Source organism: Solanum pennellii, chromosome 4 (genome assembly GCF_001406875.1).
Source record: "Solanum pennellii chromosome 4, SPENNV200".
Classification (NCBI taxonomy): Eukaryota; Viridiplantae; Streptophyta; class Magnoliopsida; order Solanales; family Solanaceae; genus Solanum; species Solanum pennellii.
The window spans coordinates 65212994-65237008 of NC_028640.1; the positions used below are offsets into that span (position 1 = coordinate 65212994).

Sequence of the window (24015 nt, forward strand, 5' to 3'; positions counted from 1 at the left end):
TTTTGGTCAACTTTAGCTATTCAATTGGTACAAGCAATTGTTAAAAAGGAATAGTAATTGGAGTTGAAAAGAAAAGATTTGGTAGTTGGCAAATTGGTAAGATTTGCAACCATTTTTGACTTTGCTATATTTACCTATGTCATTAGTGACATAAGCATGGTTTTATCCTTCTATAAATAGAGCATTCTTGCTCATTTGTAGAACACACCAAGTTAGAGAGAAAAACCATTTTGAGAGCAAAGTGAGGTATTCCATAGACTATACAAGAAAATAGTCTGTGAAGAAAAATAGAGTGTGAGCGATATTTTAGTAAGACGGAAACCAAAAGAGTGTTGTTCCTTTTGAGTATGTAGTAGTCACTTTGAGTATTGTATTCGTGACTACACAGTGTAAAATTCCTTACTATAGTAATATCAATTGCTCCTCTTAGTCCGTGGTTTTTTCCCTTATTCAGAAGGGTTTCCACGTAAAATTCTTGGTGTCGTTATTTTCCCATTTTATTTTCATTACTTTTACCATATATATTTTTGTGCTTGTCCGCGTTTTCCCAACAAATTTAACTTAGCTTTAGTTGATATTTATGTCCTCCAATTTTTGGTGTGCACAAGTAAACACTTAACCTTATATAAAATTGAACAACTAGACACACATATCCTACGCAGCGCAATACAGTTTGAACCTAAAATTGACATCCTAAGTAAATCCAAACACGCTCTTAGAGGCACACTCACTAATTGTTGCTCAAAAGTAGCTTCTAAATCAACTAACTAAATACAAACCGTTTCTCACCAAAAAATACTTTCGAAAGAAAAAAAAATCTCAAAATAAGCTCACTTTACGATCTTGACCAAACAAGTTATAAATCTCGTTAAAGATTAATTGATATGTGGTGCCTCAACCTGAGGAACTATTTACTTTTCTTGTTCATCTTCAATTATACTTGTATGTTCACCAACAACTAATTTAGTATCTTGAGTAAGCAATTCAAGAATGTGACATTTTGACAAGAACATTTTCAAATGTTCAATCCTCATCATAAAAAGAAATGAAGACGACCTCATATTTCATCTAATCTAAAAAGGACAATGTCTTAAATGACGATAGAATACTTTACACTTCATTCAATCTAAAAATACCAAGTTATATAGCTTATACAACACATGACACACAAATTTAAAAGAACTTTGGTAATCAATTGAGAGAAAAAATAAAAATAAGGAATACAAGAAAAGCATTGAAGAAAAGAGGTTACAACTTACAACAATATATGGTGATCATCAAGCCCGAACGTGTGACGCTTTATATTTAAAATTAACCGCAACATAGATTATAATGACAAATAAATGCATCCAATCCATTTGATCCATCTTCTTTGCATTAAAAATCAGTCTTACAATCTTCTGATTTGATCATGGATTTACCTTTCACCGATTGAACGTCGAAATCACACGTAACAGTCACATCTTTTTTCAATGTTTTTGCCCAACTCGTAATCTCCATTGGTGCATTAATAGTTAAAGTCATTGGTATTGCCTTCTTGTCATCATTTAGACTTTTCTGAAAATCAGCAGGCAATTTCCCAGCATCAAGATTAAATTGAGAATTTGTTGAATCTTTAGGTTTTTGAGAAATGGCGGTATATTTGCCATGTGCAATTTCATGATTGTTGAAATTAAGAGTCGCTTTTCCATTATCACCTTTACCAAATGAAGTATCCATCCTCTCATTAATGTTAACGACTTTCAAATCGATCTCAAATTGAGGGATTACCGCTTGTGTATGACTCTTATTCTTTTGTGGTTGTGTAACGTTTTTGAAATGGACATTAATAATTGAAAATTCAGGAGATTTAGGTGTGTACATTGCGTTAACAATCAACACGATAATTCCAATGGCGATACCTGTAAGTAGTAACGCTGAAAATATCCAACAACAACATGTAAATTTCCTTTTCTTTTGAGCTTCTGGTTGTCGATGATTTTCAACAATTTTGGCATTTTCAGGAGGAGGGACACGATAAACTTGATCACGAGGGATTTGAACAACGTAGGTATGATCTGTTGAACGAGCCGGTGTTAGAGAGAGGCGAAGCGATGTGGCTGATGAAAGGAGATTTCTGGCTTTGCCGCCGGCTGCAGGTGGTGACCGCTCCTCCATGCCAGAATGAGGAGCGGTGGATGATGTTAAACGATTAGAGAAAAATGATGGGAATGAGATTATTTGGAGTTAATTGGCCATAATTGGCATCTAATTCTTCATTCACAAACTTTGCTTTTTATGAATTTTTGGCAAAACCTTTACATATCAAAACTTTGTATGGTGAGTTAGGAATGAAAATAGTAACACAAAACAAATTAATCACTAATTTATTTTTTTAATAAAATTTACGTGGATTAATATATTTATTATTAATATATAGATGCAGAACAACATATTATGACAATCATTTGTTTACTTTTCACTATTACTATTTCCTAAATCAATACAAATAGACTACTTCAAAATTAATTTCTCAATTGACTCAAGTCTTTAAACCCTATGTAATTTTCAAACGTCTTATTCAAATTTACAATTTTAAAGTTAAATTATAAAATCGACAACAGAATAATTGCAACACAAGCATTTGTAAAGTCAATACTCGCGTTCCCAATCGTGTAGGGTTATTAAATAGGTATAATACATATATTTGCCCTTAAACTTGGCTTCAAAATTTAAGTATGACCTCAAACTTTCACAGTGCACAAATAGGCACTTTAACTATCCTATTTTTTTATAAATACACACGCGATTTTTGGATCCAAAGAGTGTGAAATACAATCGCGCCCATGTGTATTAGTGAGCCACTCAATGACTGCCAACTAATTAAATATTTTACACGTCATTTTTAAAAATAAAATTTACACGTCATTTAAGAACTAAAAAAATTAAAATTAATTTTAATTAATATAGAGGGTAACGTTTCTACCCATTTCACATTTCACCTGTTTGTTCATCAAAGTCACTCAGCTCAAAGGTGAAAACCCTAGGTTATCAGGAGAATCAAAATCTTGGAATCAAAGGCGAAAATCATTCAATATTGCTACTGAAGTTGATGTTCATCTGTTCATCTTCCTCGGTTTAGTTCAGGTATGCCTCGATTTTGCTCTTTTGAAAGTTTATCTTTGATTACAAAGTAGAATCTTTTTGGCACCATTAGTGTAAAATTGTTATTTTCTTACAGATTTATGCATATGGTCATATTATAGCTATTTTTCACCATGGAGGTCGCTTTTATAAAGGTCAATATGTGTCGAAATTGGGAAACATCGTTTTCAGCATACATAAGGACCACTTCTCTTTAACCGAACTGAAATCGTATGCAAAAGACATTGGGTATGATGAAGTTGACGATTTTTTTACTGAAGACCCTATAACCCATAATTTTGTTAAGTTAGAAAGTGACAGCCAACTATATAACTTTGTTAAAGATTTGTAGAGTGGCTCATCTATTAAGTTGTTTTTGAAGCATGTGACTGATAAAGAAGGGGGGTCCACTACTTTGGGACCATTTTCTATTGAAAAAAATAATCAAGAATTGAGAAATTGCTCTAGGGTTTCACACGGGGTAGGTGAAGTTGAACAACCATTAGAAGAAGAAAATGGTGATTCTCTTGACTTTGAAGAGGATGACTTACATGATGTTCCAGATCAGGATGATAGTGAAATTGAAGAAGAACTGAGAGCTTTAGAGAAAAACTTAGGGAAGACAAAAAGAATGAAGCTGCCAAGAAAAAAAAGAGAACTAAAAAACCCTCAAAGGATCAAGGTGTTGAGCTTGGAGAAGTTGGCACTGATAAGGGATTGAAAATATCTTCAACAATAAGGCAGCCAAATATAATGGAAAATTGGGAGGTGATGAAGTGTTTATTGATTCATCAGATGAACCAAGTGAAGATAGTGATGAGGAGTTAGATGTTTTAACACAATCGGGTGTTGATCTACCTTCAAGAAGAAAAAGCAACAAACTGAGGTATGATTCTTCTTCTTCCATTTCTTTCTTTGAGTTGGGTATGATATTTGAGAGTGCAGCTCAATTTAGAAAGGTTGTTGCTGATTATGCTGTTCAGCATAAGGTTCAGTTAAGGCTTAAATACAATGAACCTCATAGAGTTAGGGTAAAATGTGAAGGGAAGTGTAAATGGGAAATCTTTGAAAGCTTGGATAAAGATTCTGGAAATTTTTTTGTAAAGAAATATTATCCTGCTCATAGATGTATTTCAAAGAATAGGAATAGGTTGTGCACAGCCAAATATGTGGAAATGAAGATGAGGGATAGAATAATATCTCATCCTGACATGAGAGTTCATAAGCTACAAGAGACACTAAGAAAAGAATGGGGATTAAAAGTGGGAAGATCAATATGTTACAGGGCAAAAATGAATGTTATTGCCAAGTTCTTGGGTGATTGGAAACTTGAGTTTTCAAGGTTGTTAGACTATGCTGATATGATTAAGAGTACAAATCCTAGGAGTTCTTGTTGGGTTAGAACTGATAATGAAACAGTCCCTGGCTTACACTTGTTAAGAAAATATTTTTATGTTTGTTTTGCTGCATTGAAAATGGATGGATAGAAGGTTTTAGGAAGATTATAGGATTGGATGGATGCTTTTTGAAGGGTGCTTGTAGAGGAGAATTATTAGTGGTTGTTGGAAAAAATGGAAACAATCAAATGTATTCAGTAGCTTGGGCAGTGGTTGATCAAGAAACTAAACACTCTTTGTATTGGTTCTTAAGCTATCTCATTGAAGACTTGCAACTTGGTGATGGAAGTGACATAACAATCATGTTTGACATGCAAAAGATATTTATTCTACTTTTGTTTTTTTCTTGACTTACTGCCTTGTGTTACTGTAAGTTTTCACTGTTAATTATTGTCACTGTCTGTTGTTAGTGTGTGAAGCAAGTGAATTTAGCTATTGTTTTTGTTTATTTGTCTCAATTACTGCCAATGCATGTAGATGTTGTTAGTGTGTGAAGTAAGTGATATTGTTAGTGTGTGTGATAAATAAAGTGTCTTGATTTTATATTTCTTAGGGTCTTGAGGTGGCAGTGGAAGTCTTACTTCCTAATGCTGAAAGAGGAATGTGTGCAAGACATATTTGGGCAAACTGGCAAAAAAGATGGAGAGGTGAGGAAAGGAGAAAAGCATTTTGGAGGTGCTCCAAAGCTAGTTTTGAGGTTAAATTAAGAGATGAATTTGAATATATGGGGAAATTGAGTCATAAAATATGTGAGGCATTGCTTGGATATAACAAAGAATATTGGCGTAGAGCTTTATTTAGTGAAAGATCAAAGTGTGATGTGGTGGAAAATAATATATGTGAAACATTTAACTCATGGATTGTTGGTCCTAGACACAAATCTGTGATTAGTATGCTTAAAGATATTAGGCATAAAATGATGGATAGGCATGGATATATGATTAAGTTTGCAGATACTTGGATCAGTGACATTTCACCTATGGCAAGACTGATTTTAGAAGAAAACAAAGAGATTGGCATGGCACTAAGGGTGAATTGGAACCATGACATTGGATTTGAAATCCAAGAAGGAGAGTATAGACACATAATTGACATGACTCGAAAGACATGTAGTTGTAGGTTGTGGCAGTTGAGGGGCATACCTTGTCAACATGCAGTTTGTGCCTTATATCATATTGAGCAAGAACCAGAAGATTATGTGAAACATTGGTACAAAAAAGATACATCCCTAAGTGCATATAAGTACTTTTTACAACCCATCTCCAATATGGTAATGTGGCCTGACACCAATAACCCACCTGTTGAGCCTTCTGAAGTGAAGCCAATGTCTGGAAGACCAGGTAGATGTAGAAGAAAAGATAAAAATAAACCAAGAAAAAAGAAATGGGGGAAAGCATCAAAGAATGGAGTGAAGATATCATGTTCCAAAAGTCATCAAGTTGGGCATAACAAAAGAACTTGTAAATCAGTGGTAAGTACTTTTGTCTTTCTTTTAAATTTAATAAGTTTTATACTTCTAATTGTCTGTCTTTACAGCCTCTGAACAGCCCACACAACAGCCTGCAAGGCCCTTTCAACAACTACCAGTGAGACAGCCTTCACAACCACCAGTGAGGCAACCTTCACAGCCACTAGTGAGGCAGCCTAGCACTGGAAATGCCTCTTCTTTATGTGCAGTTACTTCAAAGGTTAAAGGAAGGAAAAAGAAGCAGTCAACTGCAAGGGCAACATCTTCTTCAACTGCATGGACATCATCTTCTTCAATTGGATTGCCACCACCTTTAGTTGGAAGGCTTTAGTTGGAATGCAACCAGCTGCTTCAGTTGGAAGAAAAAGAACAAGAGATGTGGAATTTGGTGTTTACACAGACATATAGTTTGGAAGACAAGTGATTAACGTATGTATATTGTCTTTTTTAATTGATTTTCTTACATCTTTATTTAGGTATACTAAATAATGCCCTATGGATTATGCAGCCAGGAAGATCAAGTGAAAGAGTTATCTCAAGTGGAATAGGGGTAACATTTAAAGATGCATCACAAACAAGTGTTGATCTTGGATTCAAGCCACCTAGTTTAAAATGGAAAGGAAAAGATGCAATGACTGGAAACAACTTTAACAATTGTCAAAGAAAAAGGTGCAAAGCAAATCCAAGGGGAAGTGGGTTCCAAAAGAGCTCAAAGTCTTACTGATGTGTATAAATGTTGATCTAGGAGGTCTTTGTTTTTGTTTATTTTGATAACTGTTTGTAAAGGCATACTCCAATTACTGATCATTTTGATGTATTTTGGGTTATTTTGATGTATGTTTGCATAGACAAATATTTGGAGTTTGTTAAGTTGTGTTTAATGGATATTAAGTTGTGTTTTGTGAAGCCTTTTGGTGTTTGTTATGATTGATATTAAGGCTGCCTTGATGTTAGGTGTTTACTATGTAAGAAAGTGTGTGAATCATGCTAGTATGAAAGTGTCTGAATAATGCTATTCGATTGTAAAAGTGATGAATATTGAAGTCAATATTGGATACAAACTGTCAACTCTAAAATAGTGCATTTCAATCCATTACTTTGATTGCTTACAATACATATTGACAGTCCCTAACCCATAAAGAAAGCTACATTACGAACAAAACAATTCTGGCATAATTTTTTCAACCAATATACATAACATTTATTTCATAAAGAACTCTCTATAAATCCAAGATAGTATCACAATGATCAGCAAAAGTTGATATTTCCTCCTAATTTTTTCCTTTTCTTCATCATGTTTTTTTCTCCTCTTTTGTAATCCTGAAATAGCAATTCTAGCGTGTTCAGTATAATCAAGTTCACACCACCTAAAATTTAAACAAAAAATATATTTTAAATGGAACCATACCCGACAATCTTCACATCCAAGAAACCAACGACCTGGATTATTTGCAGACCAAGAAATCTTCATTATAGCTATTTATCCACAATGACAAAAAAAAATTAGAAGTCATTTGCACAAAATATAAGCACAAATCGTTTTAAAGAGAGGAAAAAAAAATCTTGATTTGAAAGAGGAGGAAAGAGAAATTAGATTTTGATCTGGAAATAGGGAAAAGGGTCAAATATGCCCCTAAACTATTCGAAAAGGTCTAGATATACCCTCCGCTTAAAGTTTGGTTCACTGATGCCCTCGCCATCCTACTTTGGGTCCAAATATGTCCTTATGGGCGTTAGTTGTCATGTTGGACATATCCAACTCATTTTTCATTTCTTTAAATGCCACATGGAATTGTCATGTCATTTTGGCCTTACCACATAACATTTATATGAAAATGAAAAAGATATTCGGACTCATAAACACCTAATCCGACCCATAAATCAACCCCCTTTTAAATAAATTATCCGATCAATTTTCAATAATTTTGTTTAATTTTTATTTTTTTCGATAAATTCCGAAAATGAGTAATTGATTAATAAAAAAGTAGGAAAATATGAAAAAAAGTATAAAATTAACGCCAGAAATTCATAAATAATTATAGTAACCTTAAATTCAATTTAAAAACTTTCTTTAAAAAAATTATTTTTTTCGATAAATCCCGAAATGAGTAATTGATTAATAAAAAGTATGAAGAAAATATAAAATTAAAGCCAAAAATTAAAAAAAAAATACAGTAACCTTAAATTCAACAATTTTAACATCTTTTTAATTTTTAATTATTTTTACAAATCCCAAAAATGAGTTTATTAACAAAAAATATGAAAAAATATAAAAATTACTCAAAAATTTCACAAATAAAAAATATGTATCCGCATGTCTGCTGATAAATCTAAATTTTTTGTAATGTAAAAAAGAGTAGAGATATAGTGTAATTAACTCTTAAAACTATGAAAATTTATGTCATTTTAACTTTAATTTATGTGACATATTTTTCTCTGTAGTCAATTTCAAAAAAATGATGTATTAATATCTTTAAAACATTTTGACTTTAAAATATAAATTTTATTCTTAGTAAGAAGATTCATAGCCGTATGAACATCTATGGTTTGTTTTAGACCAAGAGTTTTAATTTTTTAAAAAAATAAATTTTATTTTAAGTCAAATAAACATTATATAAATCGAAATGGAGTGAGTACAAACTTTGGTTAAGTTTTTTTTTAAAACTATTTTTCTTTTTAACAAAGTTTCAAATGAAAATGCTAAACCTTTTTCACAATTATGTTTTACAGTTTTTTTTATCAATATATAGTCGATAATAACCAAAATTTTAATATAAATAAGGTAATAAAGTAACTTAATTCTGACATTCAAGTATTGATACTAGTTGAGAAGATAATTATTTATAAATTGTAAAGCATTCATAATCTAATATTTAATATGCTTCTTACTCTCGACGAATAACACTAATTAACCATAATTCAAGATTGTAAGAAGTAGAAATCAAGACTAAAAAGTGCAACTCACTATTATATGAAGGTCAATCCGTAGTTTATCTATTGTGGAAGTTTTCTAAGTATATGATTTATAATTCTATGACAAATTAATTTTTGATCACATATATTTATACTATTTCAAAATCTTGTTAATTGTTATGTATATTCTTAAACTACAATTAGCGGTCATTATTTATCAATTCTTACATCATCAACTCTATATTCTTCTTTTTTTATCTCTTTAAAATTGTCCTATTTTTGTTTTCTTATTTAAGTCACAATTTCTAAAGATAAAATAAATATTATGTTGGAGATAAAATAGATTTAATAAAATTATATGATACTTATGTTTAAAAAACATTATATATAAATAAAAAGGAAATTACATACATGGAATTAAGATAAAACAAATATTATTTTGGAGATAAAATAGGTTAAATAAAATTACATGAATACTTATGTTTAAAAAACATTATATATAATTAAAAAAGAAATTGCATGCATGGAAGATTTTAGGATTATACTGAATATGTTGTAGTAGTAATAAACATAGATGAACGATTTGAATTGTCATGAGCATAAAAATAAAAATATTTTTCACTTTATTATTATAATCAAACAAATACAAATTGATTTTTAAAAATAAAATAAAATAAATTTGTGGGTCACACATGAAACAAAACTTTTTGTGACTATTGGAAAGGAAAGTTGGGTTTTTCTAGAAATTTATTTTGACAATTAATTATATAATTATAAAATTAAAACTTTACCCATAATAATATTTAAAATTATAAAATTGTCATTAGTCGTTCTTATCATGACTCTCTATATATATATATATATAAAATATATATATATATATTCTGTATATGTCGAAATGTACGTGCCATGCACTTATCGAATTAACATTTAGTTTCTCATCTACCTTCTGACACTTCACTATATCTACGTCTACCATTGTGTCACACTGAAAAAGACTTCTTGTTAATTTATTTAAGTTATATCAATCTTTCGATCATTGCCAAACAACCAAGTGTCCAAAAATTAAAATTTTTTAGTTGATTGGTGATGACCCTTTCAAATAACAAGGCAGGTGCTAAAAGATGACATGGTACACTATATTTATGATGAATATTTGTAAAGGAAAGGAAAAAAAAAGCTAAAAATATTTGAATGTTTTGTTGACTTGAAGTGGCATCTTTTAAAAAGTTTCCAATTCTACTTATTACTAAATGTCGTGATGAAATGAATAATTGTTGCACTCTTTATCATATTGTCTCGTGTGTATTTGAAAATTTAAAACATTATATTTAAAATATTTTCCCTTTAGTTGGATCTAAAGGTAAATAGTAAATATAAAATAGAAAAAAAAACACGAAGAAGAAAAAAAAAAAGTAACAAGTTTTCGTAGCTTTTTCTTTGAACTTTGTCTTTGTGTGTATTTATAAATCTGAATGATTGAAATTTGCGATAAAATCTTAATTTTATAGAGAAAAAATATGTATTTCATCACTAATTCCTCCATTTTGATATCTAACCTTTTATCTCAACTACCACGGAGCCAAAATAATTGTCGTACATAAGTATATTTTTTATTTTAAAAAATTGTATTTATTTTTTCAAACATTTATACTCAATAAATAATAAACTTACATACATAATATAACACACGTACAAAAACACCTATAGTTACTAAACATGTGAAAAAGGAATTAGTTACTAAAGATATGAAAAAGGAAAAAATAGTACTACAAATCACGTTCACACCCTTTATATAATATGGCCGGCCCCCACAAACATTGATGTGATTTATATAGATCGAGTATTACAGAAAGAGATAAACAAACAATGGCCATGGGAGTTGCTGCTCACTTCAATCGTTTCTGGTTCCTTCTCTTCGTCCTCTATTTCTCCATCTCCCTCTCCTCCATTTCTGGATCTGTAAGTTATCAATTTAAATCAAATCGTTAAAGCTAACAAACTTTTTTGATAATTTATTATCTATATTTTGTGTAAATGCAGGAAGAGGATTGTGTTTACAGTGCATACATCCGAACTGGATCAATCATAAAAGGTGGGACCGATTCGATCATCAGTTTAACTCTCTACGATGAAAACGGGTACGGTATTCGAATAAAAAACCTGGAAGCTTGGGGTGGGCTTATGGGCCCGGGTTACAACTATTTTGAGAGAGGAAATTTGGATATCTTCAGTGGTCGAGGTCCATGTTTGACGGCGCCGATCTGTAAAATGAATTTGACTTCCGATGGGACAGGTTCAGGTCATGGATGGTACTGTAACTACGTTGAGGTCACCGTTACCGGAGTCCATAAACAATGCACCCAACAGTATTTCGAAGTGGAACAGTGGCTGGCGACCGATGCGTCGCCTTATCAGCTGACTGCCATTAGAGATCTATGCAAGAAGAAGACGAAGATTGATGAGCGTCGGCCGGTGAGCGAAATTGAATCTACTCCACAAGTTTCTCTCATTTAAGTCAACCGCTTTATTGGCCCCGAACACGACCTTTCCTATTTTATCCTTGTGAGTGTGAAGTTTATCAGGGACAAGAATGGTATTTGACGAAATGCCATTGTTGTATTGATTATTGTATGGTGGAATAATAAATTTGACTTTTTTTCTGCTTTTACATTTCTATAATTATTTTGTTTTTATTGTGTGTCGCTTAAACTATTAGCTTTAACAGTCATACATTAGCAAGTTAATACATATATTAACTTTATGTTTAGTACTATATTTTTTCAATCATATTATATATAAATAATTTTTAATCTTTTTTGGTTAATTTTTTTTCATATTTGTACTTGTTTCGAAATTTATGGATCTTTTGAAAATAATTTTTATTTTCATACATAAAAAGTAAATATTAATATTCTATTTGCGAGATTTTATTAAGATATTGTTTTTGTTGTATATCTCCACAAGGGCTGTATTTTCCAAAAAAAATTATTCGTCCCATCCGTTATTTTCATATCTATTTATTATGTAGGAAAATGAAGATATCTATAAAAAGAAAGATTTTTTTAATTTTTTAGAAAAAACTTATTTATTTTATTAGTTAAAAGTTTGGCTTATTTATATCATTATTATTAAAGAAAAAACTCATTCATGTCACTATCTTTTAACATTGATTTTTCAAAATTATTTTTGACACATGATCAATTATAATTCGGTCACGTTATTAATTTTTTTAATTAAAGAACTCAAAATAAAAAATAATTCAATTTTTATTTAGAACTTTGATTTTTTAATTAAGTAAATTGATGATGAACCAATTATAATTCGATCATGTCATCAATTATTTTAATGAAAAATCAAAATAAATAATAATTCAATTTTTTTTTCAGAATTATGAATTTTTTATTAAAAAAATTGATAACGTGACCGAATTATAATTGGTCACGTGTCAAAAATGATTTTGCAAAATCACCGTTAAAAATAATGGCATGAATGAGCCTTTTCTTTAATGGTAATGACATAAATGAGCGAAACTTTTAACTGCTAGCATAAATAACCCTTTTCTGAAAGTTTGATGACATATTTAAATCTTTTTCCAAAAATTAAAAATAAGCTTGTGAAAAATAAATGAAATATTTTGTGAAAAAATAAAAGAAGAAAAGGAAGTAGGTTACCAACAGTGTCCACGCACAGCTATAATAAGATCCAATACTTCAATTTCAATAGGAGCTTCGGATATTTTGTGGGGGAAAAAATGTAGAAGAATATCGGAGCTGAATTTCGTCACAAATTGGAACAAAAATTTAGAACCCACGAGAATATACCTCTCTACGGTTCGATTTTCAAGATATTTCCACATAAAAATATTACTTACTTGACAAAGACAGAAACAATTATTAATGAATTAGTCCATTCGTCCAAAAATATTTTTTATTAAGTTATTAATTTTTAATAATATTCTGTTACTATTAGTTAATATTATTCTCTAAATAATCATGTAAAGTTAAAGTTAACCAAATGGATATATGATTTTAAATCGATAAATTTCAAACTTATTACTGGGTCAAATAATTGCTTACCGACAAACAAAAAAGGACAACAAATAAAGTATGTGAGATTTTTTTGGATCATTTATCGATGTTTTTTTATCAATCATAAACAAACAAGTGGCCACTTCACACGTTGTTGGTCTAAAAAATAGAAAATGTCAGCTGAAAATGGGAGTTACCCCTTCAAACACGCAATTAATTAGATAATTATTTTAATAAGAATTATGAAAAAACAAATTTGTTTGATAAGATGAAATTTTTGAGATAATGTTGTGGTCAATGAAGAGAGGAAGTCTTAAGTTTCTCATTTCATAAAAATATTATCAATTGGATTTTGATTTATTCAATATGGTATTGAATAAATCAATAACTCATTAAGATGGTAGCTGATTTATTACTTTATTCCTAGATATAAATAGTATTCTCTCCGTTTCATTTTATGGTTTAGTTCAATTTTGTACATCTCTAGATTTAATTTTTTAAGTTGTGAGTTTGAGACTTAAACGAGTGTTCGAGCCAACTACCTTCTCGTGGTAATAAATTAAATAGTTGGCTCAAATAAGACAATAAAAAATATAAAAGAAAAGTGCCTAATATGTTTGATATTCCCTTACTTCGGGCCTGTCGGTTTGGCTACACGATATGAAATTATGAGATGCAATTGAAGTGTTTATATTATATATTTTCTCATAAACATAAGAATCACAGAAGTTAAAACTATTAAAATAGTTCAAATTATTTATTCATTTTCACCAAATAAATAAAGTTTTATAAAATCACATAATAAATTATTACAAAGTCATTATGGTCAGTCATTTTTACTCAATATAGATGAAAAACTTTTTTTTAATTAACATGAAGTGACGGTTTGACCATGCGATACCATATCACGACATGAAATCTGCATTTGGACATGCGATTTCACGATGAGTTCATCTCATGAAATGTAATACCATGTTCTCCAAAAATCGTGATTTGAGATTTTTTTAAATACAAAAATTGATCCACAAGTTTATATTTTGTTAAAACAATCCCATGTGATATCTATTGACCATTTATTTCATATGTAAATAAAATTAATAATATAATCACTTCATTATTTTTTAAAAGGAAAAATAACTTAAATACACAACTTTAATTTTTATATTATCTAATTTTCCCTACTTTTTTTAAATATTACATAATTTCCCTTTTTTTTATTTTAGTGTAACTTTTTAGATACATTACATTCTCTCTCCTATAATACACATTTACCCATTTTAATGCCTATTTTTTCTCCATTAAAACACTCAACCTCTTAAATCAGTTTTTGAATTTTAAATTTTATCCATTTAAACACTCAACCTTTTAATCAGCTTTTTGATTTTGAATTATTAAATTTAATTACTTTTAAATAAAAGACCAAATTTTGAAATTTTGAATTTCAAAATTCAAAAAATTTGAAATTTAAAAAAGTAAAAATTTCAGGAAGTAGGACAACTTCCATTAACTTCTACCGTTTTGTTCTTACTCCATCAAGTTTCAGTTCTTTTTTTTCCTTAATCATCTTAATTCATCTTAACCCAGCATATTTTATTTTTTTCTTATTTTTATTCTTAATCCATCATCGTCTATTTCTTCCTAATCTGTAATCGTTTGAACCCAGCATCTTTTTATTATTAATCCATCATCAATTCGTATATTCTTATCTTTTTTCTTGCAACACCATTGTTTCCAGGGATCCTCTTTTGCTGATGAAATCATTTTTCATTGTTGACAGTGAGACAAAGATACAGAAGTTGGTATAGAGCAAAGATAAAAGTGTAGGGGGATTTCTTGGTCATTTGTTTCTTTTTGCTTTCAACAGATCAATTGTTGATTTTTTTTTTCTATTTTTGTAGTTCATCCTTTATAATACATATAATTTCATATTTAATGTATCTAGTTGATTTTGTTTCTTAAACTAATGTATAATGCCTTCGTTGATTTTCAATGTAACTAGATGTGTATCATATAATACATATGCTTTGACACATGAACTAGATGTGTATCATATGATTTCCTATGTATCAAGGGTTTTTTAAATTTTTTATCATGTATCAGTGATTAATTTCAATAAATGCGCCATCAAGTGTGCTTGCTGATACATTTTGAATCAGTGTGTATAGTGTTTTAGATGATGCATTGATACATGAATTTGTTGTGTATCATAATATTTTCTATGTATCATGAGGTTTTGAAAATTGTTATAATGTATCATTAACTAAGTTTAATAACTGCGTCATCAACTGTGCTTGATGATACATATAGAATCAGTGTGTACAGTGTTTAGTCGATGCACTGATACATGTATTAGATATGTATCACATGTTATAATGTTTAGTCAATGCACTGATACATCAATATCCAACTCGGCTGCAATTGCTGCTTTGAGATTAGAAAACGAAATTGAATCTCCAACAACGATTCCGTCGATTTTGTAACTTTCATACTGCAATTCGTTCACCCAAATTCCGGAATGTCTCATCAAAATTGATGTATTCATCTTGAAAAATCCACAGTAACAACAATAAAATTACTGCAGTTCGAAATTTAACAGATTGTTCATAAAAAATATATTCAAAATAGATGATATAATCTTTGATTTTCAAAATTTGAAATTAATATCCAATTACGTGCTGATTTAATGCTGATTAATGATCTGTTACCGTAAATTAAGCTGTTTTAGTTAACAAGATTAAATGTACCGTTTTTTCCCCATTTTTTTCTTAACAGTTTAAACTTACCATGTATCATTTACCATGTATCACTAGAGTCTAAAGTATCACGGCACAACAATTTTAAGGGATTTTTAGTAAATACTAAATTTGTCGGGACAGAGTGTAATTATTGAATTACACTATGGGATTCCTTAAATTTTACTTTTTAAAATCTATTTTTTTTCACTAACATAAAATTTATTAGTGCTTTCAATTTGATGAATATAAATGATAAAGTAGGATTTGATTTGGTGAATATAAATACAGACTAAGGGAGTGATATATTTTTGGTTTTACATGATAAATCTCTTTCGGCTACACATAAAATTTAAAGCAATTTAATATGAAAAAGGACAAAATTGGTGATGTATGTTTGATATGAGTACTTCCAATATGTTTGAGTTTTGCATGAAATTAATGCCACTGAAAAATGTGCAATTGCACACAAGTGAAACAAGACATGAACTATATGGTATTGACAAACAAGTGAAAATTGTATAACTTGTACTGTGTTACATAATCATTTGCGATAATAACAAAGGAGTGATGAAATAATGGTCTATGAGCATGAAAATATAGTTGTGATAATATTGCTCAACAAATGGCTTAAAGTAATAAATGTTAGTTAGTCTTGTAGGTTCATATGATCGAGAAATGCAAGTTCAACGTGAGAAGATTATTCGTACTATGTGAGAGGATTATATTAACGACTAGTACACTACAATTTATATTCAGTTTTTTCTTATTGAATTAAAGTTTGATCAACTAAAGTTAGATAAAACAGTTAATTAAGTAAAATATGAATAACTTTATAATAATTTATTATGCGATTTTATAAATTTTTGTTTATCTGATAAGATTGAATAAACAATTGGGCTATTTTGAGTAGTTTTACAACTTATGAGGTTCTTATGTTTATGAGAAATTATACGGTACAAAAATTTCGTATCGCATGTCCAAACAAAACTTCAACTTTATCACATGATTTCATATTATGATATCATACTTCACGATTCTATTTCGCATGGTCAAATGGACCTTAAAATAGTAGTAATAAAGTTGGTTGATAAATAAATTTGATAAGAAATAATGAATTTAATGATATAAATAACAAATTTGGAATTGATTTAAAGTAATAATAAATTTTATGTTGGTGAAAATAATAAATTTCAAAGAGCATATTGATATATGAAATAAATGACTTGTATATATTAATGTGAGATTGTTTTTTACAAAATATGAACTTAGAGATCAATTTTTATATTTTTGAAAAATCTAAAATCGTGATATGAAATTCTCAAATGATGCTCTTTTAGAATATATGATTTTCATAATATGAAATTATGAGATAAAATTAGCTTTAAATCAAGGAAAAATGCACAAGTAACTCCTCAACCTATGTTCGAAATCCCAGAAACACTTATCCCCCTGAACTTATTATATACTCCCTCTGTCCCTATTTAGTTGTCCACTTTAGAAAAGACACACATATTAAGATAATAATAATTAACATAGTGAAGTTACAATTTTACCCTTATTAAATATGGTTTCAAAAAGGATGAATTAAAACTTTGAAATTTTCAACGAGTTTAAATGAGGGTATAATAGGAAAAATAAATTTGTCCTTTCTTGATTTGTCAAAATTGACTAGTAAATAGAGACATCTAGAAAAGAAAATATGGACAAGTAAATATGGACAAAAGGAGTAAATAATTTTCTATCCCTTTTCGACCTACGACGAAAAGAGGTAGAAAATTATCAATAAAATAAGTTCAGATGATAATAGAACCTTAGTATAGTATTAATATATCTTTAAAATTTCAAACAAAAATTGAGAATTACTTGTGCATTATCCTTTAGATCAATTATTCAAATTTTATTTCACAATATCATATCATATATTAATAAGCACGCCAATTAAAACCATGGAAAACACGAGACTTGAGTTGGTGGAAATTACTTTGAGCTTCTACCTACCATGTGCTAATGCCTAATAGATGGACGACACTTGCTTATTCTGAAAAATGATTGTCCTCTTCTCATGACAATGAAGACTTTTTATATAAATTTCTATTCGATGGTGTTCTCATATATAGGAAAAATTATATATTTAAAAATTATTTTTTATTTGTATAGATATTAAATTTTAAATATTTTAAATGAAACTTCTAATAAGCATTACTATCAAAAAAGAGAAAGTTGAAAATAGAATTGTACAAATATTATAAGGCCCCATCAATTAGAGCTTGATGTGATCTATTCATATCGAATTAAAAAAAAACTTGTAGAGTGTTACTATAAATTGAAGTAGTTGCATATATTGTAGAGAGAGGAAGAAGAAGGCATGGGAGTATCAACTCAACTCAACTATTTTTGGTTCAATCTCTTTATACTCTTTTTTTGTTTCTCCATCTCCTCTATTTATGGATCTGTAAGTTACTCTTCTCATACTCTTGCTATTACTCTATTACTATTGTATTTTTGTTTTACTAAGTTGATTTTCGTTCTATGTACTTTTAAATTCATTAAACACCCAATATAGGAATTTAAAGAAATTTTTCGAATGTTAAACAAGTATATGCTCCCTTTGTTTTCATTTGTTTATCTTTTTTTTTTTCAGTTTATTCTTTTTAATATTTTTTTTAAAATTTTAACTTTGCATATGACATTTTTTATCTTTTTTTAATTTTTTTGCTCATTTATTACAATAATTTTTTAAAATGAGAATATAAAATTAAAAATTTACTACATATAAAATATTGTTTTTATTTCAATTTAATAGGAGTAAAAGATATAAAATACATGATGTATCTAACACGTATTTCTTTTGGCAACCGACTCCCTTAGCTTTATTAGGATATAATTTAAATTTCAAGAATCAAGATTATTATACTCTTTGATGGATATATTTATTTATGTCCTTTTAAATATGATAAATTGTTAACTTTTATAATTTATAATACATTTTATGTATTAAATGCATAAATTATTTTAAAAACTTTAAACATTTTATGGCAGACTACCGGACTACAATAAAAAAAAAAAAGGTATATTTTATATTTAATAAAATATTTTTGGAGTACTCCATATATCTGTGCTTCACAGTGGGTTGGGTAGGCTCAAATTATACCAATAGTAACAGATCTAAGTTAACGGGTTAAGATTTAATTCAATTTAAATTGTTTAATCAAAATGAGGTTGAATTGAAATGAATTAGGTAAACTATTATATTGTAGATCAAGACTCAATTTCAATTCAATTTTTATTAAGTTTAATTATTTTATTTAATCTTTTAAACTACTTTAGTAACTAATAAAAAAAAATTCCTTATTATAAACATTCAAAATTGAAAATGTTGACAAGATCTTTAAAGCCAATTTGGGGTTGATAAAAATGGGTGAAAATGAATTGAGCTAGTGAATAGACGGCTTAATAATCCAATCAAACTTAAACGAATTGAACTTGAATTTGCCGTATACATATATCTCATTTTTATTTTTTGGTAAATTGCAGGAAGATGATTGTGTTTACACAGTTTACGTTCGAACGAGTTCAAAAATAAAAGCTGGAACTGATTCCATCATCAGCTTGACTCTCTACAATGCAAACGGGTATGGTATTCGAATCAATAACTTGGAAGCTTGGGGCGGACTTATGGGCCCGGGTTACAACTATTTCGAGAGAGGAAACTTGGACATTTTCAGTGGCCGAGGCCCATGTTTAAATGGGCCCATCTGTAAGATGAACTTGACTTCCGATGGAACAGGCTCCGGCCATGGATGGTACTGTAACTACGTTGAAGTCACCGTCACCGGAGTCCATAGAGAATGCCATCAACAGCATTTCGAAGTGGAGCAGTGGATCGCGACTGATCATTCTCCTTATCAGCTCACTTTCATCAAGGATCTGTGTAGAAGGACGAAGTCCGGTGAATATTTGTCCGTCTACGCTGAGGATCTACCTGCTTCCGTTGAGAATTTGTCCTTCTCCGGTGAGGATCTGCCTGCTTCCGTTGAGAATTTACCTGTTTCCGGTGAGAATCTGGTTGTTTTCGATGCTGCTGTGATGTGATCTATTAGTCATTTATTGGGCTTTGATTGGGCCTGAGCCCATATTTTATATTGGAGTAGTGTGAATTTAATAAGGGGCAGAAAAGACAATTGGTAAGGGCTCAGGGTTGTTATGATGTTTATGTTTTCGAGATGTAGTGTGGTTGATGAAAACATTGATTATCTAATCAATATATATATATAAATCTGAATTCAAAATCGCTGATGTGGCATGCCTCTAAGGGCTAGAAAAATATTCATCTTTTTTTTTTATATATATTTTTTAAATCATTTTTTAAATTTTAAAATATAAAAAGAGTCTCTTAAATATTGAAGCTAATCATAATTAAAGTCATTAAATTATAATTACTCCAATGGATGTTATTTATCTTTTCATATTCATATGTTACTAATTATTATTTATCTTTTCATATTCATATGTTACTAATTATTATTTATCTTTTCATATTCATATGTTACTAATTATTATACTAACTATAAATACTAAAGCAAATATCTAACACTGCATAACATTTTGTCCTTTTCCATTCATAATTTCCTTTCAATTCTTCTTCTTTTTATTTCAAACTCTTTTTGCAAGAAGTCTTTTTCTTTCTTTTTTTCCTTTTTTTTAATTATTTTATTTTAGCATGTCAGTGTTGTCCATATTTTATTATCTTAGTATGTAATTTTCATGCCTGATTTTTTTATTTTATCTTATTTTCATCTTAATATATTAAATAAATTGAATAAATGCACTCTATTAATCATTTTCGTTTAAATTCTTACATTAATTCCTTTATTATTTTGTATATGTACGTTACAATATACCCAACTGGATAACGATACGTAAAACTCATTTTATGTGTTGCAAATATTCAATTCTGTCCCTAAATTTCATCTATTAATTTAGTTATTATTATAATTTACATGTATGAATGTCATATTTAATCTATCCATATTTAGGATATTCTCTACCATTATTATTAATCTCTTCCCCTAATTTTTTTTCACTTTTTTTGTACTACTTATATTTCTATAAGGAAATGTAGAAATGATCAATGCAGTAGTTATGAAATTTAAAAGGTAAGTTTCGTTGTAATTTAATAAATATAAAAATGTGAAAAGTCATTATTTTTAATGACATTTACCATATGAGTTATTATGTATTGTAGTTATATCATATTTGCACATATAAATATAAGAAACATTGCAAATGATTGAGAAGCTCAGTCAATTGTTGGGTGCTGGTGATATTTTACTGTTTATTTTAAAGGTGAGATTTCTATTTTCTTTTATATAAATTGATGATAAGAATATTTATCTTTTTCTATTTATGCATTTTTCAGAAAAAAATTATCAAAAGACATGAGTGTTTATGAATTGTTAACCTTGAATTATGATATTCTATTTTTGAGGAGTGTTGCTTGGAGGCTCAAATTTATTTTCTTTTATATGAATTGATGGTAAGAATATCTATCTTCTTTTATTTATTCAATTTTCAAAAGAAATTTATTAAAAGATATGAGTTTTTATGAAATTTGAGCCCTGAATTATGATTTTATAATTTGCAGGAGAAAGTCTTATATGGAGTCTCAACCTAAAAAGGTTGTTAAAAATTTCACATACATCAAAAGAAGTGAGAATATCTATTTTCTTTTCTATATACATTTTTCAAAAGTAATATATTAAAATGTGAACTATAAACTATAATTTTATATTTTGTTGGAAGAAGTGTTATTTAGAGTCTCAACCTAAGAGACACATTTGAAAATCAATAACAAAACGAGGTTGCTTAAAATTCACACATACCAAAAGAAGTGAAAATATTTTTTTTATATACATTTTTGTAAAAATATCATATTAAAAGACATAATCATCTATAAAATGTGAACTGTAAGTATAATATTATATTTTTTGTGGGAACAAATTTAAATTCAAGTTCAAGAAATTGTTTTAGAAGCATATAAACAAAAAAAACGTTGCTCAAAATTTCATACACAAAAAGAGATTGATCGTTATTTATATTATGAATTGTTAATTCTTTATCCTTGTAGTTGCTAGAGAAAAGGAAAGTAAAACGAGAACAAGACACCAAAGAGAGTTTGCTTCACTACATTTTTTTAATATAAATTTCTTAAGACACAATAATTATGACCATAAATCAGAAAACTTTATAGGCAATTGTCCACTTTTATTGTACAATTTTAAAAAAAATAATTGTTATTTTAAAAAATGAAAAATAATTTATGAAAATTGGGAGTGTGTAATGCAAATTACTTTGACTTTTTGCCAATGATTTGAATTGAAAATCTTTTTTATTATTTCTCAAAATTTTAAAAATTATGAGTTAAATTTTAAACTTTCATAGTCAAATTGAGTTTTGCATAGTTGAAATTCAAAATAAATAAATAAAAATAATGATTAAATACCTCCTTTTAGTTACTTATGATTATGATTGAATGGACACGACATATATAAATTTGTAGAGGAATGAAAAAATATAGATTGTTTAGTTTTTTAAATTATTTTTACCATACGATATATATTGATTATTTTTTTAATAAAATTTATTATTCATTGTTTTTCTATTTTTTTTTAAAATTTTAAGTCGTGACAATTTAAAATGGTAGAATCATAAAAATTGAAGGTCAAATGATCAATTGGGTTTGCACAGTTCAAAACTATTTCTTTCTTATGTTTCTACGTTTTTTATTTTTTTATTTTCAAGTTTAAATAACTAATTTAAATAGGTTGTTGCATTTATATTGAAATGTTTTTCATCAATGCTTCCATATAAATTAAAGGAAAAATTATGTATAGATAAACATGTATATAACTTCTTGAATCAAATTTTCTTTTACTTACAAAAATAAGGAGCATAAGTTTAGCGATATAAAAAATATTATTAGAAGATAAAAACTCTTACTTAAGATTATAAAAGATATAAAACTTAAACACTAATAATATATTTCATTAAAACTTGAAATCTGATTTAATCGTTAGGATATCACTATAGAAAATATATAAAATATTTTAAGTACTCAACTATTCTAAAAAGTTAGTTAGTAAATCTAACGAATTATTATGACCGCGCGAAGCGCGGCTGAATTCACTAGTGAATAATAAGGTCCAATATATATTATCATGATTTTATATATAGTAGATATCAGTAGCGGAGCTAAAATTTTAATCGGAAAAATTACATAAATAAATATATTTTTAAAAATAATTACTGATTTTAGCGATACTTTTTGTTTAGTACCATTTATAGCAATATTGTGATAAATCTGTAATATGTATTAATAGTGAATTATGTATGCAATATATTTGAATTATAATTATTTTTAAAATATATTATGTTTGTTTGGTAAAAATTGTCACATTGTACTATAAGTGTATGAAAATGTGTGATAAATGTATTATCCATCATTAAAACTTGTATTATATTTGAATAATAAATTTATCTTTGTAATATGTATTGAACTTGTATATAAATGAATTAAAAGTGGTCAAGCAAAAAAAAATGTTATTGCTATAAATGGTAAATATTTTTTTATTATAGTATATTTATGTAAGTTTTCCTTTTTAATAAGGAGGTTCAATATTCGTAGAAATAGACACACGGAGTAATCGAAGGTCGTTCGACATCTACTATATATACATAAAATATTATTTTAACCATGTATAAATAGTACAATTTTCCGTCGAAGGGGGTACGCATGACTTTTTCGTGTGTTTATGTTTCAAATTTTTTTAGTGAAAATTTCGAGTCCATCTCTGCTATCATGAATACTACACTTTCAAAAAATAAAAGTTATTGTGTTATTGCTTATGCTATATGAACAAAACATGCTGCAAAACTATCACCCTTTAGTCTAAATTTCGTGTGGTTTAACTTGGAACTGGCGATGTAATGGCTAGAAAGGATAAAGTTCAATTTTAATTTTTTAAATTATCAAGATTGGTCATTTTTTCAAATATTTGACAACTTCTGATTTAGGAGTAAAGTCTAAGGTATGAACAAACCAATGAAACATTTTTTCGACTCCCACTTGAGAGTTTCTAAATTACCAAACCTCCCATTTTAGGTCGATTGTTGCCAAAAAAAATATTTAACTCCTTTTAGTAGTGTGATTGTTACATGTGAGATACATAATGATAATATACATATAATGTATCTTATATATATATATATATATATATATATATGTATATATATATATATATATATAATGTTTTAAACTGAAACTAATATCAATTGTCATATTATATCTA

The 24015-nt window shown here is 28.4% G+C and overlaps 4 protein-coding genes across 4 annotated transcripts; 3 read left to right on the forward strand and 1 right to left on the reverse strand.

Annotated features, from left to right (window-relative positions):
• Positions 1-1036: 1036 nt before the first annotated feature.
• LOC107017194 (NDR1/HIN1-like protein 13) lies at positions 1037-2296 on the reverse strand. The gene has a single exon (XM_015217466.2). The coding sequence runs from the start codon at positions 2155-2157 to the stop codon at positions 1378-1380; it is 780 nt and encodes a 259-aa protein (XP_015072952.1). The 5' UTR covers positions 2158-2296; the 3' UTR covers positions 1037-1377.
• A 2720-nt stretch (positions 2297-5016) lies between these two features.
• On the forward strand, positions 5017-6914 carry LOC114076988. Its single transcript, XM_027916796.1, has 3 exons — positions 5017-5991; positions 6057-6417; positions 6497-6914. Exons 1-2 carry the CDS (start codon positions 5122-5124, stop codon positions 6108-6110), a joined length of 924 nt encoding a protein of 307 aa, XP_027772597.1. The 5' UTR covers positions 5017-5121; the 3' UTR covers positions 6111-6417; positions 6497-6914.
• A 3790-nt stretch (positions 6915-10704) lies between these two features.
• LOC107018341 (PLAT domain-containing protein 3-like) lies at positions 10705-11572 on the forward strand. Its single transcript, XM_015218803.2, has 2 exons — positions 10705-10863; positions 10945-11572. Exons 1-2 carry the CDS (start codon positions 10771-10773, stop codon positions 11416-11418), a joined length of 567 nt encoding a protein of 188 aa, XP_015074289.1. The 5' UTR covers positions 10705-10770; the 3' UTR covers positions 11419-11572.
• Positions 11573-17878: 6306 nt separating this feature from the next.
• LOC107015730 (PLAT domain-containing protein 1-like) lies at positions 17879-19956 on the forward strand. The gene is made up of 2 exons (XM_015216110.2): positions 17879-18119; positions 19202-19956. Exons 1-2 carry the CDS (start codon positions 18033-18035, stop codon positions 19757-19759), a joined length of 645 nt encoding a protein of 214 aa, XP_015071596.1. The 5' UTR covers positions 17879-18032; the 3' UTR covers positions 19760-19956.
• The last annotated feature ends 4059 nt before the right edge of the window (positions 19957-24015 follow it).

Excerpts from the sequence above, each read along its gene's own strand:
- LOC107017194 (XM_015217466.2), bottom strand. The coding sequence starts at position 2,157 with ATGGAGGAGCGGTCACCACCTGCAGCCGGCGGCAAAGCCAGAAATCTC.
- LOC114076988 (XM_027916796.1), top strand. The coding sequence starts at position 5,122 with ATGTGTGCAAGACATATTTGGGCAAACTGGCAAAAAAGATGGAGAGGT. Across the intron at positions 5,992-6,056 it reads AAAGAACTTGTAAATCAGTG|CCTCTGAACAGCCCACACAA; the intron begins GTAAGTACTTTT and ends CTGTCTTTACAG.
- LOC107018341 (XM_015218803.2), top strand. The coding sequence starts at position 10,771 with ATGGCCATGGGAGTTGCTGCTCACTTCAATCGTTTCTGGTTCCTTCTC. Across the intron at positions 10,864-10,944 it reads TCTCCTCCATTTCTGGATCT|GAAGAGGATTGTGTTTACAG; the intron begins GTAAGTTATCAA and ends GTGTAAATGCAG.
- LOC107015730 (XM_015216110.2), top strand. The coding sequence starts at position 18,033 with ATGGGAGTATCAACTCAACTCAACTATTTTTGGTTCAATCTCTTTATA. Across the intron at positions 18,120-19,201 it reads TCTCCTCTATTTATGGATCT|GAAGATGATTGTGTTTACAC; the intron begins GTAAGTTACTCT and ends GGTAAATTGCAG.